Source organism: Oncorhynchus keta, chromosome 2 (genome assembly GCF_023373465.1).
Source record: "Oncorhynchus keta strain PuntledgeMale-10-30-2019 chromosome 2, Oket_V2, whole genome shotgun sequence".
Taxonomy (NCBI): Eukaryota; Metazoa; Chordata; class Actinopteri; order Salmoniformes; family Salmonidae; genus Oncorhynchus; species Oncorhynchus keta.
The window spans coordinates 78,070,446-78,086,083 of record NC_068422.1 but is presented as its reverse complement, the minus strand read 5'-3'; the positions used below and the strand labels follow the sequence as shown (position 1 = coordinate 78,086,083).

At 50.8% G+C, this 15,638-nt stretch overlaps 1 protein-coding gene across 5 annotated transcripts in view; it reads left to right on the top strand.

Moving 5' to 3' along the window:
• The window catches only part of LOC118382906 (transcription initiation factor TFIID subunit 4), a 188,399-nt gene that overhangs the window by 127,671 nt on the left and 45,090 nt on the right, over positions 1-15,638 (top strand). For 2 of the 5 annotated variants that reach the window (XM_052484436.1, XM_052484429.1), the window contains exon 14: positions 5,739-5,861. The exons of the other annotated variants lie outside the window; for them this stretch is intronic. In XM_052484436.1, the coding sequence (XP_052340396.1) occupies positions 5,739-5,861 (123 nt within the window). The remainder of the gene's footprint in view (positions 1-5,738; positions 5,862-15,638) is intronic. 5 annotated transcript variants of the gene reach the window in all.

The following is a 15,638-nucleotide window of genomic DNA, read 5'->3' as shown; positions in this document are numbered from 1 at the left end:
CAGCCAACAAATGGGACAGAATTGGCCTATAAAGACAAACATATCCACTCTTCTGATATTGACTGTTTCTTCACTTCACTCAATCCATTTACTGAATACTTTTCCAGTTATGATGTTAAAGGTGTTAACATTGCTGTTTGTGTATTGAAACCAGACTTCTAGCTATAGGAAGTGTAGCCTGATTATTGGGCAAACACATTGATTGGAGATTCTATCGGGGATTTTTGCATCACATCTAAGCAATGTTCTACTTCTCCTGACCTTTGTAAATCATTTGAGTTTCCAAGTCTCCTTCCCTGTTTCCAAAGGGCATGCGGGCAGACTGCAGGAACTGGTTTTTAAGAGACTTCGGGAGAACCAAATACTTAAGCGCAGACATTGATCGAACCTGGCAAATATATGTTTGTTGGTTCTTGGTTATTTTATTCTATTGTTTTGAGCTGCAGACTCCAGTATTTCAGTGACCTTGGTGGTAGTCTAGTTGAGGCTTCTCATCCATAGGTTAGACGAGTCAATAATACACAGTACACAGGCCCCGCCCAGGGGTGTGTCCAAAAGGCCAACCTAGGCCTATAAACGGCACTACGTTTGACCTGGTTAAATGGAGGGCATTATACAGGGAAAACGTAGTGCACTATATAGGGAATATGGTGCCAGTAAGGTCAAATCCATCCACCCTTTAGTTTTGACCTGGACTCATAGTGCTCTGATCAAAAGCACTGCGCTGTATAGGAAATAGTTTGTCATTTCAGATGCAGCCCAGGTTTGCAGTCATCTTATGTAGAGTTATAGAAGCACTATGGCAGCAGGCCTCAGATCAGATTGGAATCAGTCTCTTCTCCCAACATCATTATGGCCTCAGTCTCCAGTGAGGGGAAATGCAGACTGGAGGAGGGAGGGTTGGGGTTGAAGGAGGGTTGCAGATGGTGAAATGAGGTCTGCATTTATCATACAGTCATAAATCTGAATGGCAGAACAGGCAGGGTAGAACGCTGCAGGCTGTGTGAGCCCACGCCTGGTGCCAACTGCCAGGCAGGGTAGAGATGCATCCCAGCATCATGGTGCCATCAGAGAGATAGCAGGACCCAGACCCCTAACACACACACACACACACACACACACATAGACACACAGACCCCAGTAGACCCAGTCCCTCTCTCTCTCCATGGAGGCAGCAGAATCCTTTGAGGTCAAGCCTTAACAGCTTTCTGTGTGTGACCAAGCTTAACAGGGTTAACACTGATACCAGAGTTCCATCTGATATCTGTACCCAAACTGTGTAATGGAAATCTTTAGCCATAATAGCTAGCTAGTTTATCCAGCTGTCTCCTAACTTTCCACTGGATTTTCTCATTTGTATAGTTCTGCTTTAATTCACACCCAAACACTCCCTGGAATCACTTCCTGAACCTGTCATCTGGTTACGTGTTTATGGGTGTTTGGGAGCCGTGGTGGAACAGTGGTGGGACTGCTCCTCTCCTCAGGACCCCGTGTTGCTTACATCACACAGCCCTGTAAAACGGCTACAATACTTTCATGTGATGGAAAATGCACAGTAGCAGCAGTAAAGTTTGGGTGGATTTCTGTCTGGTTATTATTGCAGTTTTTCCTGTCTCCTAGTTTATCCTAGTTTATGTTGTCAGTGTGCTTTGAATTTTTCAACGGTTTTGCCTTGATAAATGTGAAGTGGCAACACCCTAAAGGGCATGCTTTGCCTGGGGCTTTTTAAGATTCAGAGACAACTGCATGCGCATTTTGGATAAGGTTTTTGTAAACCAATGCAACCTTTTATAGAGCACCATCTGAAAGCAACATTTCCTCTGATCAGACAACATGCACATGCACACGCATAGTTTAAATACTGAAATTGAATCAACAAATCACATTACATCAAGAAGGATTCAAACATTTCAAAGGTATTGCATACAAGGATACAAAAAGCACCTTCTCCATATAGCTTGGCTGCCTATAACAGCTGAAACAGAGCACCATCTGAAAGCAACATGACATTTCCCCTGATCAGACAACACGCATGCATGTACACACTCTCACACACACACATACACACACACGATCTTAGATAACATAAAAGAACATGAAAGACATGAAAGAACACATTGATTGTCTCTATTCACTTCGACCCAGGCCTCTCCCCCACTAGGCAGGCAGGCATTTCTCCCCTCCGTGCTGTGGCTGTGACTGGAGTTGATAGGATAGGCACGTGGGTGTGGGGGAGAGGAACTGACGCCCTCTGTGCTACCATGACCCCAGGCTCTCACACGTCCGCCCTGCCCCAGCCCCATGCAGCAGAAACGCCAGCTCCCAGCAACGCTCCCCTCCCTCCCCTCAGCCCTTCTCCCTCTCAGCCCCCAGGTCAGACAATGCTCCCCTCCCTCCCCTCAGCCCTTCTCCCTCTCAGCCCCCATGTCAGACAACACTCCCCTCCCTCCCCTCAGCCCTTCTCCCTCTCAGCCCCCATGTCAGACAACACTCCCCTCCTTCCCCTCAGCCCTTCTCCCTCTCAGCCCCCAGGTCAGACAACACTCCCTCCCTCCCCTCAGCCCTTCTCCCTCTCAGCCCCCAGGTCAGACAACGCTCCCCTCCTTCCCCTCAGCCCTTCTCCCTCTCAGCCCCAGGTCAGACAACGTTCCCCTCCCTCCCCTCAGCCCTTCTCCCTCTCAGCCCCCAGGTCAGACAACACTCCCTCCTTCCCCTCAGCCCTTCTCCCTCTCAGCCCCCAGGTCAGACAACGCTCCCCTCCTTCCCCTCAGCCCTTCTCCCTCTCAGCCCCCAGGTCAGACAACGCTCCCCTCCCTCCCCTCAGCCCTTCTCCCTCTCAGCCCCAGGTCAGACAACGCTCCCCTCCCTCCCTCAGCCCTTCTCCCTCTCAGCCCCCAGGTCAGACAACACTCCCTCCTTCCCCTCAGCCCTTCTCCCTCTCAGCCCCCAGGTCAGACAACGCTCCCCTCCCTCCCCTCAGCCCTTCTCCCTCTCAGCCCCCAGGTCAGACAACACTCCCCTCCTTCCCCTCAGCCCTTCTCCCTCTCAGCCCCCAGGTCAGACAACACTCCCCTCCTTCCCCTCAGCCCTTCTCCCTCTCAGCCCCCAGGTCAGACAACGCTCCCCCTCCCTCCCCTCAGCCCTTCTCCCTCTCAGCCCCATGTCAGACAACACTCCCCTCCTTCCCCTCAGCCCTTCTCCCTCTCAGCCCCCAGGTCAGACAACGCTCCCCTCCTTCCCTCAGCCCTTCTCCCTCTCAGCCCCCATGTCAGACAACGCTCCCCTCCTTCCCCTCAGCCCTTCTCCCTCTCAGCCCCCAGGTCAGACAACGCTCCCCCTCCCTCCCCTCAGCCCTTCTCCCTCTCAGCCCCCATGTCAGACAACACTCCCCTCCCTCCCCTCAGCCCTTCTCCCTCTCAGCCCCCATGTCAGACAACACTCCCCTCCCTCCCCTCAGCCCTTCTCCCTCTCAGCCCCCATGTCAGACAACACTCCCCTCCCTCCCCTCAGCCCTTCTCCCTCTCAGCCCCCATGTCAGACAACACTCCCCTCCCTCCCCTCAGCCCTTCTCCCTCTCAGCCCCCAGGTCAGACAACGCTCCCCTCCCTCCCCTCAGCCCTTCTCCCTCTCAGCCCCCATGTCAGACAACGCTCCCCTCCCCTCCCCTCAGCCCTTCTCCCTCTCAGCCCCCATGTCAGACAACACTCCCTCCCTCCCCTCAGCCCTTCTCCTCTCAGCCCCCATGTCAGACAACGCTCCCCTCCCTCCCCTCAGCCCTTCTCCCTCTCAGCCCCCAGGTCAGACAACACTCCCCTCCCTCCCTCAGCCCTTCTCCCCTCTCAGCCCCCATGTCAGACAATGCTCCCCTCCCTCCCCTCAGCCCTTCTCCCTCTCAGCCCCATGTCAGACAACGCTCCCCTCCCCTCCCCTCAGCCCTTCTCCCTCTCAGCCCCCATGTCAGACAATGCTCCCTCCCTCCCCTCAGCCCTTCTCCCTCTCAGCCCCCATGTCAGACAACACTCCCCTCCCTCCCCTCAGCCCTTCTCCCTCTCAGCCCCATGTCAGACAACACTCCCCTCCCTCCCTCAGCCCTTCTCCCTCTCAGCCCCATGTCAGACAACACTCCCCTCCCTCCCCTCAGCCCTTCTCCCTCTCAGCCCCCAGGTCAGACAACGCTCCCCTCCCTCCCCTCAGCCCTTCTCCTCTCAGCCCCCATGTCAGACAATGCTCCCCTCCCTCCCCTCAGCCCTTCTCCCTCTCAGCCCCCATCTCAGACAATGCTCCCCTCCCTCCCCTCAGCCCTTCTCCCTCTCAGCCCCCAGGTCAGACAACGCTCCCCTCCCTCCCCTCAGCCCTTCTCCCTCTCAGCCCCCAGGTCAGACAACGCTCCCCTCCCTCCCCTCAGCCCTTCTCCCTCTCAGCCCCCATGTCAGACAACGCTCCCCTCCCTCCCCTCAGCCCTTCTCCCTCTCAGCCCCCAGGTCAGACAACGCTCCCCTCCCTCCCCTCAGCCCTTCTCCCTCTCAGCCCCCAGGTCAGACAACGCTCCCCTCCCTCCCCTCAGCCCTTCTCCTCTCAGCCCCCAGGTCAGACAACGTTCCCTCCTTCCCCTCAGCCCTTCTCCTCTCAGCCCCCAGGTCAGACAACGCTCCCTCCCCCCTCAGCCCTTCTCCTCTCAGCCCCCAGGTCAGACAACGCTCCCCTCCCTCCCCTCAGCCCTTCTCCCTCTCAGCCCCCAGGTCAGACAACGCTCCCCTCCCTCCCCTCAGCCCTTCTCCCTCTCAGCCCCAGGTCAGACAACGCTCCCCTCCTTCCCCTCAGCCCTTCTCCTCTCAGCCCCCATGTCAGACAACACTCCCCTCCCTCCCCTCAGCCCTTCTCCCTCTCAGCCCCCAGGTCAGACAACGTTCCCCTCCTTCCCCTCAGCCCTTCTCCCTCTCAGCCCCAGGTCAGACAACGCTCCCCTCCCTCCCCTCAGCCCTTCTCCCTCTCAGCCCCCAGGTCAGACAACACTCCCCTCCCTCCCCTCAGCCCTTCTCCCTCTCAGCCCCAGGTCAGACAACGCTCCTCCCTCCCCTCAGCCCTTCTCCCTCTCTCCCTCTCAGCCCCCAGGTCAGACAACGCTCCCCTCCCTCCCCTCAGCCCTTCTCCCTCTCAGCCCCCAAGTCAGACATGACATTACCTCAGGCAGCGCCTCACCACTGCTTCCCCTTTACACATCACATACTGAAAAATCACAATGAGGCATGTGACCATGCAGCACCGCTCACCACTCAGACTCACAGACATGTACGCTGCTAAACCCTGACAACATGCTGCCATTTTGTCTCTCTCTGAGTTTGGGGAGGGAGGGAGAGAGATGGGTCATTTATTGGAGGGATGGACATTAAAATGTAATTTCTCAGCAATAGACCTGTTCTGTGCGCACAGACATGCCTCTGCTACTGATGATGTCCATTGTGTTCATCCATTTATGATATGTAACACCTTAGTCTGCTTTGGCAGATGGGACAAAAATCAATTTTCCCTGACAAATAGAGTTGGTCAAATAGTTACAGTTGGTTATGATAGAGGGTAGATATACAATAAACCAGTAGATCTAAACAACAAGTACAGTAAGATAACCACCAATGTCTCTGAATCGTTACCCCCATGTAATCTGTTGACCCATGTAACTGAAGGTCATGCTGAGCTAGTAATGCTAAGCTAACGTGTGCCTGTTGCTTTGTCTCCCTCAGATGCAGCAACAGGAAATGGCCCTGGTGAGGCAACGAGACGCGAACCTGACCGCGCTAGCTGCCATCGGACCTCGGAAGAAACGCAAGGTGACCTCGCCAGGGGCCACGCCGTCAGGGACCGAGGTAAGACCGAGCCCCCTATAAAGTTTCCAACTGCTAGTTAGCTTTTGTCGTTTTCTTTAACCTGCTGTAGGAGGACGAAATATATACCTACACAATTACTTCTGAAACAAAACTAACAAATAAAACAAACATTGTTCGATTTCCCTCTCAATTTTTTAAAATCCGCCCAGTCGCCCTAAAAACAAGTTTTAGGACCACACTGTTGAGATGCATGTCAATTGTAATTACTCACCAACCCCAGTAGGAGTACTAAGGTGTACATATTAGATGCCCAGAATGGGATGTTCACACACAACAGGTTTACACACCCCGTGGACTGTTTCTCTTCTGTTTCTACTGAACATTGATGAATTGCATGGCCACATGCTCTGCAGTATTGGTATTCATTAGTCAAGAACCAGATGTTGGATTGGCTCTGTACTCTGATTGGCTCTGTTTTGTTGTCCTCATATTATTTAGGAAGAGTTCTATGGTGGGCCTGGTACACAGTGTGCAGGCCATCCTCTCAACCATTACGTTGTCCTCATGCTTATTTGTCTATAAAGTGGATGAAGATGAGTCCTTCTGAAGTCTCCCTTTAGATTAGAGACATGAGCCAATACCAAGGTGCGAGGCAGAGAAATACAATCCCTAGAATGGGATCCCCATTCAAGTCAATGTTCTAGGGATTCTATTTCTATGAAGAGAGGGGATGGTGGTTTGTTAGTTTGTTTATCAATTATCCAAGGATTGGAGTTGTTGTTTTGGGGGTATTATTGTTGTATTCTTAATACCAGACCTCCTGAACAGAAATAATCTGTTCTACATTATCCCGGTTTGGGGCATGTATCTAATGCACCACATTGGAGACCTCAGTAAGCTAATACAGGGAAGATGATGGGAATATATCTCTGATACATGAACCAACATCCACATCGACAGGACCAGAGCATGTTGACTTACTCCCTTCTGACTAACTGTCTGTTGTTAATTAAGATGAATTATGTTTTTATAAAATAATAGTCTCCTGTTGAAAATGGTTAAAGAACAGCCCGATTATCACATTTCTCCTATACGGGGTTATACATTGTCATAAACACAGTTATTCTGTAACCAAAAATATTTTACATTCTCAGAGAAAGAAATGTTGACATATTCAAACTCCCCTCGATATTCCCTGATTACTGCTGTTATTCTGTGAATATGATGAATAAAACATTTAAAAAATCTTCTGAATTTCTGAATGACAATTGGTCATTTTAATAACCTGCTTGTTGGGTTGTATCTTCACATCATTCGCTTAGTTGCAATCTGCTGCAGAAAGAGCACATTAATGCACCCAGTATAAGAAGGCAGAAATAACTAAATAAAAGCATTACTTCTGGTCCTTGAGTGCAGTGCCAACCTCTTTCACTATGTTTTATCCTGATTGGTTAGCGAGCCCTCGACCCTCTGCTTTCTGCTGAGAACAAACAAACTACAATAATCCGGTTTATATATCTAACATAAACAGTCACACAACATAAACATGAATATCCAGAGCTGTTTCTAATGTCCTGTCCCCGTTTAATTTGGGGGCTATAATTAAGTGAAGTCATCCCCCCTCCTCCCCCTCCCTCACCCCCCTCCACCCCTCTTCTGAGTGATTGCGAGAGGGGGAGGAGAAAGAGGGAGGAATCTTAACTTATTTTCACTTCATTTTCACCTCCTCACATTTCTTCATTTCACATGGGCTGGAAGCGCCAGTGGCGTTCTCTTTCCCTTCTCCAGAGCAAAGTGAATGTGACTTTTCTAAGGGGGTCACAGGATGCCTGCAGGCCCTGTGGGTGTTACTGGACTGTTGCCTGCTCTCAGCTTCACTGAGGGGTTTGTCATAGATTTCATCTCCACAGAAATGAGCCGGGGGCCCTGGCCAGGAGCAGGCAGCATTATGAAGGAGTAGGGCCCACGCTGCCTGGCTGGCTGATTACTTCCCTCTGACATCGCATCCTGAGCTTTCCGCATTAATCCCAGACAGACAAAGGCAGTCCTTCAGTGCTGCGCCAGAGCTCAAATTAGGAGAGGGAGGATAATGACCTTCTTGAGATCCTGTTCTCTGTTACTCCGTTCTGTTAGTAGAGAGAGCTCCTGTTGAAACTAACAACTAACTCTACCCCTTCCGACCACCCTTCCACCGTGTTCCAACCGTGACAGAATTCAGGTGACACAATTTCGGTACATGTTTTTTTTTTCTACCTCCATTTGATGGTGGCTTGGCCAGAGCTCTGCTGTGCTGGAGCCTGGTTGCCTCGACTAGACTGCCAAAAGGTCTGAAACTGATAGCCAGTCAAGACTGGAGTGTCTGTCTCCAGCCTGATCTGGTCTGCAGGAGGGAACAAAGGGGGCTTACAGGGCTCCGGAGGACGGATTAGTTCCCAGGAGCCAATGGCAGGGCCTGTTCACAGGGGCAGAGAGACGAGGTCCGGCTGTGGCCCTGACTGTGGGTCACAGCACAGACACCGGTAGCACTGACCCCCTACTACCCCCAACAACCCCTGGCTGAGAAGGATGGCCTTTTGAAGTGCTCTACTAAGCCAATTCGAGGGCTAGAGAAGGATGAAGGAGGACTAGAGGAAGGAGGATGTGGAATGAAGAAGGAGAAGGACTGATGAATAGAGGCTCTTTACCTTTACACCTTCTCAAACATCAGCCTACAGTATCAGCCCTGACATGACTAGCCTCCAGTAACATTTACAGCTAATGGGTTAGCCATGCATCCCAGCCTGGCAGACTGAGCAGGGTCACTGTCCAGTCACCCAGACAAACACTGGATTATTCCATTTTCATTAGATTACTCCACTGTCACCATCACTATGTTATGGAGTCTCCTTCTTTTCACAAACGGAATAGTTTCAGAGCAGTAGTAATTCATTGTTTGTTTTTTGTGCATGAACTGCCCATGTTGTGGTTTTATCCCTTTTAAAAGAAGAATAGAAGGTGCAGTATTGTTGGGGAGAGTGTCAATGTAGGGTGAAATTTCAGAACTGTAATATTGGCCAATATCAGGACACGCTTTAGCTTTTAAATGTAAAGATCCCATTGCCTCTACTATGATGGAACATATTGTAGTGTAAAACGTGCTCGGAGCTCTGAAACATCCTTGACACGTTTACGAGCACACAGTTATCATCATCTAGACAGTTGGGCCATTTATCACATCAAAGGAACAGCCTTGTTTGTTGACGTACAACAACAATGGCAGCTAAAATGCCCGGACTTGTACAGTACTGTATAACCACACTGTCAGACTCCTATCTGTCTCTCCCAGGCAGTGCTGGGTGGAAAAGGTACGGCAAGAAGAGATTTAATAGCAAGCAGACTATTTCTCCATTTGAATTCATTTCACCTTCTTACTTTGACGGTGTAGATCAGAAAAATGGAGTGAGGCAATAGAGCAAGAGGCAAAGTGAGAGAGAGGGGAAAAGCAGAAGGAAAACTGATGCCCTTTCCTACAGCTAAATTAACAGGAATCACGTGGAAAACAATCTGAGCCTCCAATGAAAGGGGGAACCATTAAAATTAGCCCCGAGCTATGGACTGCACCCAATATCACTAAAGCTGCACTCACTACAGATGTGGAGGCTGGCTTACAGGCAAACTATGCTCTGTTCTATAGCTACAATTAAAATCAACCTCTCTGCCAAAAAATAGGAGAGGAGAAGAGGGGGAGAAAGGCAGACATGGAACATCAAAGACAGATTGAAATGTGTAGTCAGTAATAAGACTGGTCTCCAAGCCCTTGGGTTCTCCACGGTCCCCTTGTTAATGAGAAATTTTGACCTCTGGTTTGTAAGTTAAACTTGTAATCTCTGGTTAATGAAGTAAATCAATCCCAACTTGGAGTGTGCAGTTTCTCCCCTCCATCCTCCCCCTTCCTTCAACCCTCCCCCTTACTCCCCCCTTACTCTCTTCTCTTCTTCTCCTCCTCTGCCTTCTCCTTCCCTCCCAACACGCTGCCTGGGAGTAAACGGTCAGGTCTTCAGCCAGACAAACAGGAAAGAGAGGCAGAGAGGAGAACATCGTTCTGGGGGAGGAGGAGGGGACTGGGACTGGGCAGGCAGGCTGGCTGTTTGGTTAAGGCATGCAGGCCAGCTTCTTGGTTAGGGAGAGGGGACATCCACCTCATCCACCACTCCCTCCCTCCTCCCCTCCTCCTCCTCTCGTCCTCTCCTTTCCCCTGCCCATTCCATCCGTCCAGTGGGATTTCACTGAGAGCACAGTGGAAGAGGCTAAAGGCGTGCTCCTCTATTAACCGTCCTTAACATGTTGCTCAGGGGAGTAACTACTGTATTGCATCGGAGTGTTTTTCCCTTTGCTGTTACCATATGTATAATTTTGGTTATTTTACCTTTATTTAACCAGGTAGGCTAGTTGAGAACAAGTTGTCATTTACAACTGCGACCTGGCCAAGATAAAGCACAGCAGTGTGAACAGACAACAACACAGAGTTTCACATGGAGTAAACAATAAACAAGTCAATAACAAAAGGCATGAGGAGGTAGGCGAATAATTACAATTTAGCAGATTAACACTGGAGTGATAAATGATCAGATGGTCATGTGCAGGTAGAGATACTGGTGTGCAAAAGAGCAGAAAAGTAAATCAATAAAACAGTATGGGGATGAGGTAGGTAAATTGGGTGGGCTATTTACCGATGGACTATGTACAGCTGCAGCGATCGGTTAGCTGCTCAGATAGCAGATGTTTAAAGTTGGTGAGGGAGATAAAAGTCTCCAACTTCAGCGATTTTTGCAATTCCGTCCAGTCACAGGCAGCAGAGAACTGGAAGGAAAGGCGGCCAAAGGAGGTGTTGGCTTTAGGGATGATCAGTGAGATACACCTGCTGGAGCGCGTGCTACGGGTGGGTGTTGCCATCGTGACCAGTGAACTGAGATAAGGCAGAGCTTTACCTAGCATGGACTTGTAGATGACCTGGAGCCAGTGGGTCTGGCGACGAATATGTAGCGAGGGCCAGCCGACTAGAGCATACAGGTTGCAGTGGTGGGTGGTATAAGGTGCTTTAGTAACAAAACTGATGGCACTGTGATAAACTGAGATTGAGGGCATCTAGCTTAGATTGTAGGACTGCCGGGGTGTTAAGCATATCCCAGTTTAGGTCACCTAACAGAACAAACTCTGAAGCTAGATGGGGGGCGATCAATTCACAAATGGTGTCCAGGGCACAGCTGGGAGCTGAGGGGGGTCGGTAGCAGGCGGCAACAGTGAGAGACTTATTTCTGGAGAGAGTAATTTTTTTAATTAGTAGTTCGAACTGTTTGGGTATGGACCTGGAAAGTATGACATTACTTTGCAGGCTATCTCTGCAGTATACTGCAACTCCTCCCCCTTTGGCAGTTCTATCTTGATGGAAAATGTTATAGTTGGGTATGGAAATCTCTGAATTTTTGGTGGCCTTCCTAATTTTAATGATATTTGATTGGTGCAGTCAATGTATTCATTGGCCTTGACCTCCAATTGGCTGTCATTTGAATCCCTCAAGGAAAGGAATGCAGCATGAGTAACATATGGAATTTTGAAGAGGTTCTGGAATGGAGCCCACATTTACATATGTAGTGTGATGATATAATGAGCCACGCAGGAGGACTCCTGTGGGTTATCTCTACAGCTTTAACATGGTACATACATAGTCCTGATTAGAGGGGGCACCAAGAGGCTGTTATCGGTTGCGTAATGTCAGTAAGATCGTAATGCTCGTTTTACTTTTTGTCTTTAGGCAGTTACATTTATTTTTTCAGAGCGGGGACAAAGAGAGGAGATGAAGTTGAGTCTTTAAGAAGTGTTACAGGAGCTGCTGTACTTGGCCAGATGCCATGTTGTTAGAGCTGTACCATACTGCACTTTGCCAGCCAGCATCCCTGGCATCACAGTGCAATGCTATAGACTATAGACTACTGATCGTAGGCTGACTGCTGGTTAAAGTCCTTGAATAGAAATGCAGCTACAGTTAACATCTGTTCGTGATCTTTGTCACTTGGAAAATATTTGTTTTATACTTTTGTCCTCTTAATAAAATGAACTCTGTTATTGTGAGACAAACGTCAGGCAACTGAAGTGTGAATACAATTCGCAAATGGAATACCAGATTATATTATCTTTCATATTTAAATGTTTCAGTTTTCTCCAATGTATTTGTGTCATGCTCTTTGAATATGTATGGCATGCAGAACATATGAATTGATGAGATGGCCATCATCATGCATGGCTGGTTAGGTTCTTTATAAAACTGTCAACACGGTTTAAAATCAATGTTTTTAATTCCCACATGAATGGAAACAGGGCAAACAGATTCCAAGATCAGAAATAGTTAAATAGTGATGAATCATGGTGTTAAAGATATGAAGCTGTGTGCGTGTGTGTGTGTGTGTGTTTGTGTGCGGCGAGCATATTGTAGACACGTGTACTGTAGACATGACATTAAGTGTGATTAATTACACTATGGGTCATTGAATATTACCAACCTTTGATCATATTCAATCAGGTTTTCATGATAAAAACAACATTCCTATTGCGCTTATTAATGCGCAAAACAATGTTTACAGGATGAAACAAACACTCCATATTGATTACTCAACCCCTTACACATGTACAGACTTGGTAGCCTCTTTGACTGTGAAACTCCAAGGTCGTCTTGGTAGTTTAGTCCTGGCTAACCCTGGTAGCAGTACAGTAATTATGTCCTTCAGTGCCAGTCTGGAGGCCAGGTGGCTGTTGTAGTAGGTGACAGTGTGTGGCTGGGGGCTCCTGTCCTCCTGCAGCTCCTGAATGCCCTGAACCCCTCCAGTCCACACACAGCCCTGAATGCCTTGACCCCCTCCAGTCCACACACAGCCCTGAATGCCTTGACCCCCCCCAGTCCACACACAGCCCTAAATATCCTGACCCCCTCCAGTCCACACACAGCCCTGAATTCCCTGACCCCCTCCATTCCACACACAGCCCTGAATTATCTGACCCCCTCCATTCCACACACAGCCCTGAATTCCCTGACCCCCTCCATTCCACACACAGCCCTGAATTCTCTGACCCCATCCAGTCCACACACAGCCCTGAATTCCCTGACCCCTCCAGTCCACACACAGCCCTGAATACCCTGACCCCCTCCAGTCCACACACAGCCCTGAATTCTCTGACCCCATCCATTCCACACACAGCCCTGAATTCTCTGACCCCTCCAGTCCACACACAGCCCTGAATTCTCTGACCCCATCCATTCCACACACAGCCCTGAATTCTCTGACCCCATCCAGTCCACACACAGCCCTGAATTCCCTGACCCCTCCAGTCCACACACAGCCCTGAATTCCCTGACCCCCTCCATTCCACACACAGCCCTGAATTCTCTGACCCCTCCAGTCCACACACAGCCCTGAATACCCTGACCCCTCCAGTCCACACACAGCCCTGAATTTTCTGACCCCATCCATTCCACACACAGCCCTGAATTCTCTGACCCCTCCAGTCCACACACAGCCCTGAATTCTCTGACCCCATCCATTCCACACACAGCCCTGAATTCCCTGACCCCTCCAGTCCACACACAGCCCTGAATTCTCTGACCCCTCCAGTCCACACACAGCCCTGAATTCTCTGACCCCATCCATTCCACACACAGCCCTGAATTCCCTGACCCCTCCAGTCCACACACAGCCCTGAATTCTCTGACCCCATCCAGTCCACACACAGCCCTGAATTCCCTGACCCCTCCAGTCCACACACACCCCTGAATTCCCTGACCCCCTCCATTCCACACACAGCCCTGAATTCCCATGACCCCTCCAGTCCACACACAGCCCTGAATTCTCTGACCCCATCCAGTCCACACACAGCCCTGAATTCTCTGACCCCATCCAGTCCACACACAGCCCTGAATTCCTGACCCCTCCAGTCCACACACAGCCCTGCATTCTCTGACCCCATCCAGTCCACACACAGCCCTGAATTCTCTGACCCCATCCAGTCCACACACAGCCCTGAATTCCTGACCCCATCCAGTCCACACACAGCCCTGAATTCTCTGACCCCATCCAGTCCACACACAGCCCTGACTGCCCTGACCCCCTCCATTCCACACACAGCCCTGAATTCTCTGACCCCATCCAGTCCACACACAGCCCTGAATTCTCTGACCCCATCCAGTCCACACACAGCCCTGAATTCCCTGACCCCTCCAGTCCACACACAGCCCTGAATTCCCTGACCCCTCCAGTCCACACACAGCCCTGAATTATCTGAACCCCTCCAGTCCACACACAGCCCTGAATTCCCTGACCCCTCCAGTCCACACACAGCCCTGAATTCCAAGACCCCTCCAGTCCACACTCAGCCCTGAAAGCCCTGACCCCCTCCAGTCCACACTCAGCCCTGAAAGCCCTGACCCATCCAGTCCACACTCAGCCCTGAAAGTCCTGACCCCCTCCAGTCCACACTAAGCCCTGAAAGCCCTGACCCATCCAGTCCACACTCAGCCCTGAATTCCAAGACCCCTCCAGTCCACACTCAGCCCTGAATTTCCTGACCCCTCCAGTCCACACACAGCCCTGAATTCCCTGACCCCCTCCAGTCCACACACAGCCCTGAATTCTCTGACCCACTACAGTCCACACACAGCCCTGAATTCCAAGACCCCTCCAGTCCACACTCAGCCCTGAAAGCCCTGACCCATCCAGTCCACACTCAGCCCTGAAAGCCCTGACCCATCCAGTCCATACTCAGCCCTGAAAGCCCTGACCCCCTCCAGTCCACACTCAGCCCTGAAAGCCCTGACCCCCTCCAGACCACACTCAGCCCTGAAAGCCCTGACCCCCTCCAGTCCACACTCAGCCCTGAAAGCCCTGACCCCCTCCAGACCACACTCAGCCCTGAAAGCCCTGACCCCCTCCAGTCCACACTCAGCCCTGAAAGTCCTGACCCCCTCCAGTCCACACTCAGCCCTGAAAGCCCTGACCCACCCAGTCCACACTCAGCCCTGAAAGCCCTGACCCCCTCCAGTCCACACTCAGCCCTGAAATCCCTGACCCCCTCCAGTCCACACACAGCTCTGAAAGTCCTGACCCCCTCCAGTCCACACTCAGCCCTGAAAGCCCTGACCCCCTCCAGTCCACACACAGCCCTGAAAGTCCTGACCCCCTCCAGTCCACACTCAGCCCTGAAATCCCTGACCCCCTCCAAGTCCACGCTCAGCCCTGAAAGCCCTGGCCCCCTCCAGTCCACACACAGCCCTGGAAGCCCTGACCCCCTCCAAGTCCACACTCAGCCCTGGCTGCCCACCGGCTTCAACAAGCACACCCCACAAATAACCACCTCATAATCACTGAGTAATAGAGGATACAAGTTTCCAAGAAATTAGACCACAGTTACCATGTAGTCATGAGAGGCTACTGCCTTATGCCTTCAAGCTCAGAGGATGATAGTGGTTTATGAGGTGAGAGGAATGCCGGTGAAGATGTTGCCTAAAGGGTTAAAGAAGCACGGTCAAATGAAATGGACAGCTGGACCAGATTCCTACCTTTATAGCTGGATTCTCTGATGGCCCTATCATAGACATTGCTGTGTCCATGCTGGATGTCTTTGCTAGCTGAGAGGACTCTGGACATAGTAGCAGCCAGGCTATTTGGTGAATTGTCTCAGTTGTCCGGCAGACTGATGAACGGTCCCTGTCCAGACTTGCAGAGAGAGACATCAGGGAAGCTTTTCAACCCTTCCAGAGTAACACGCCTCCCACTGGTTCTGTGCTTGTAA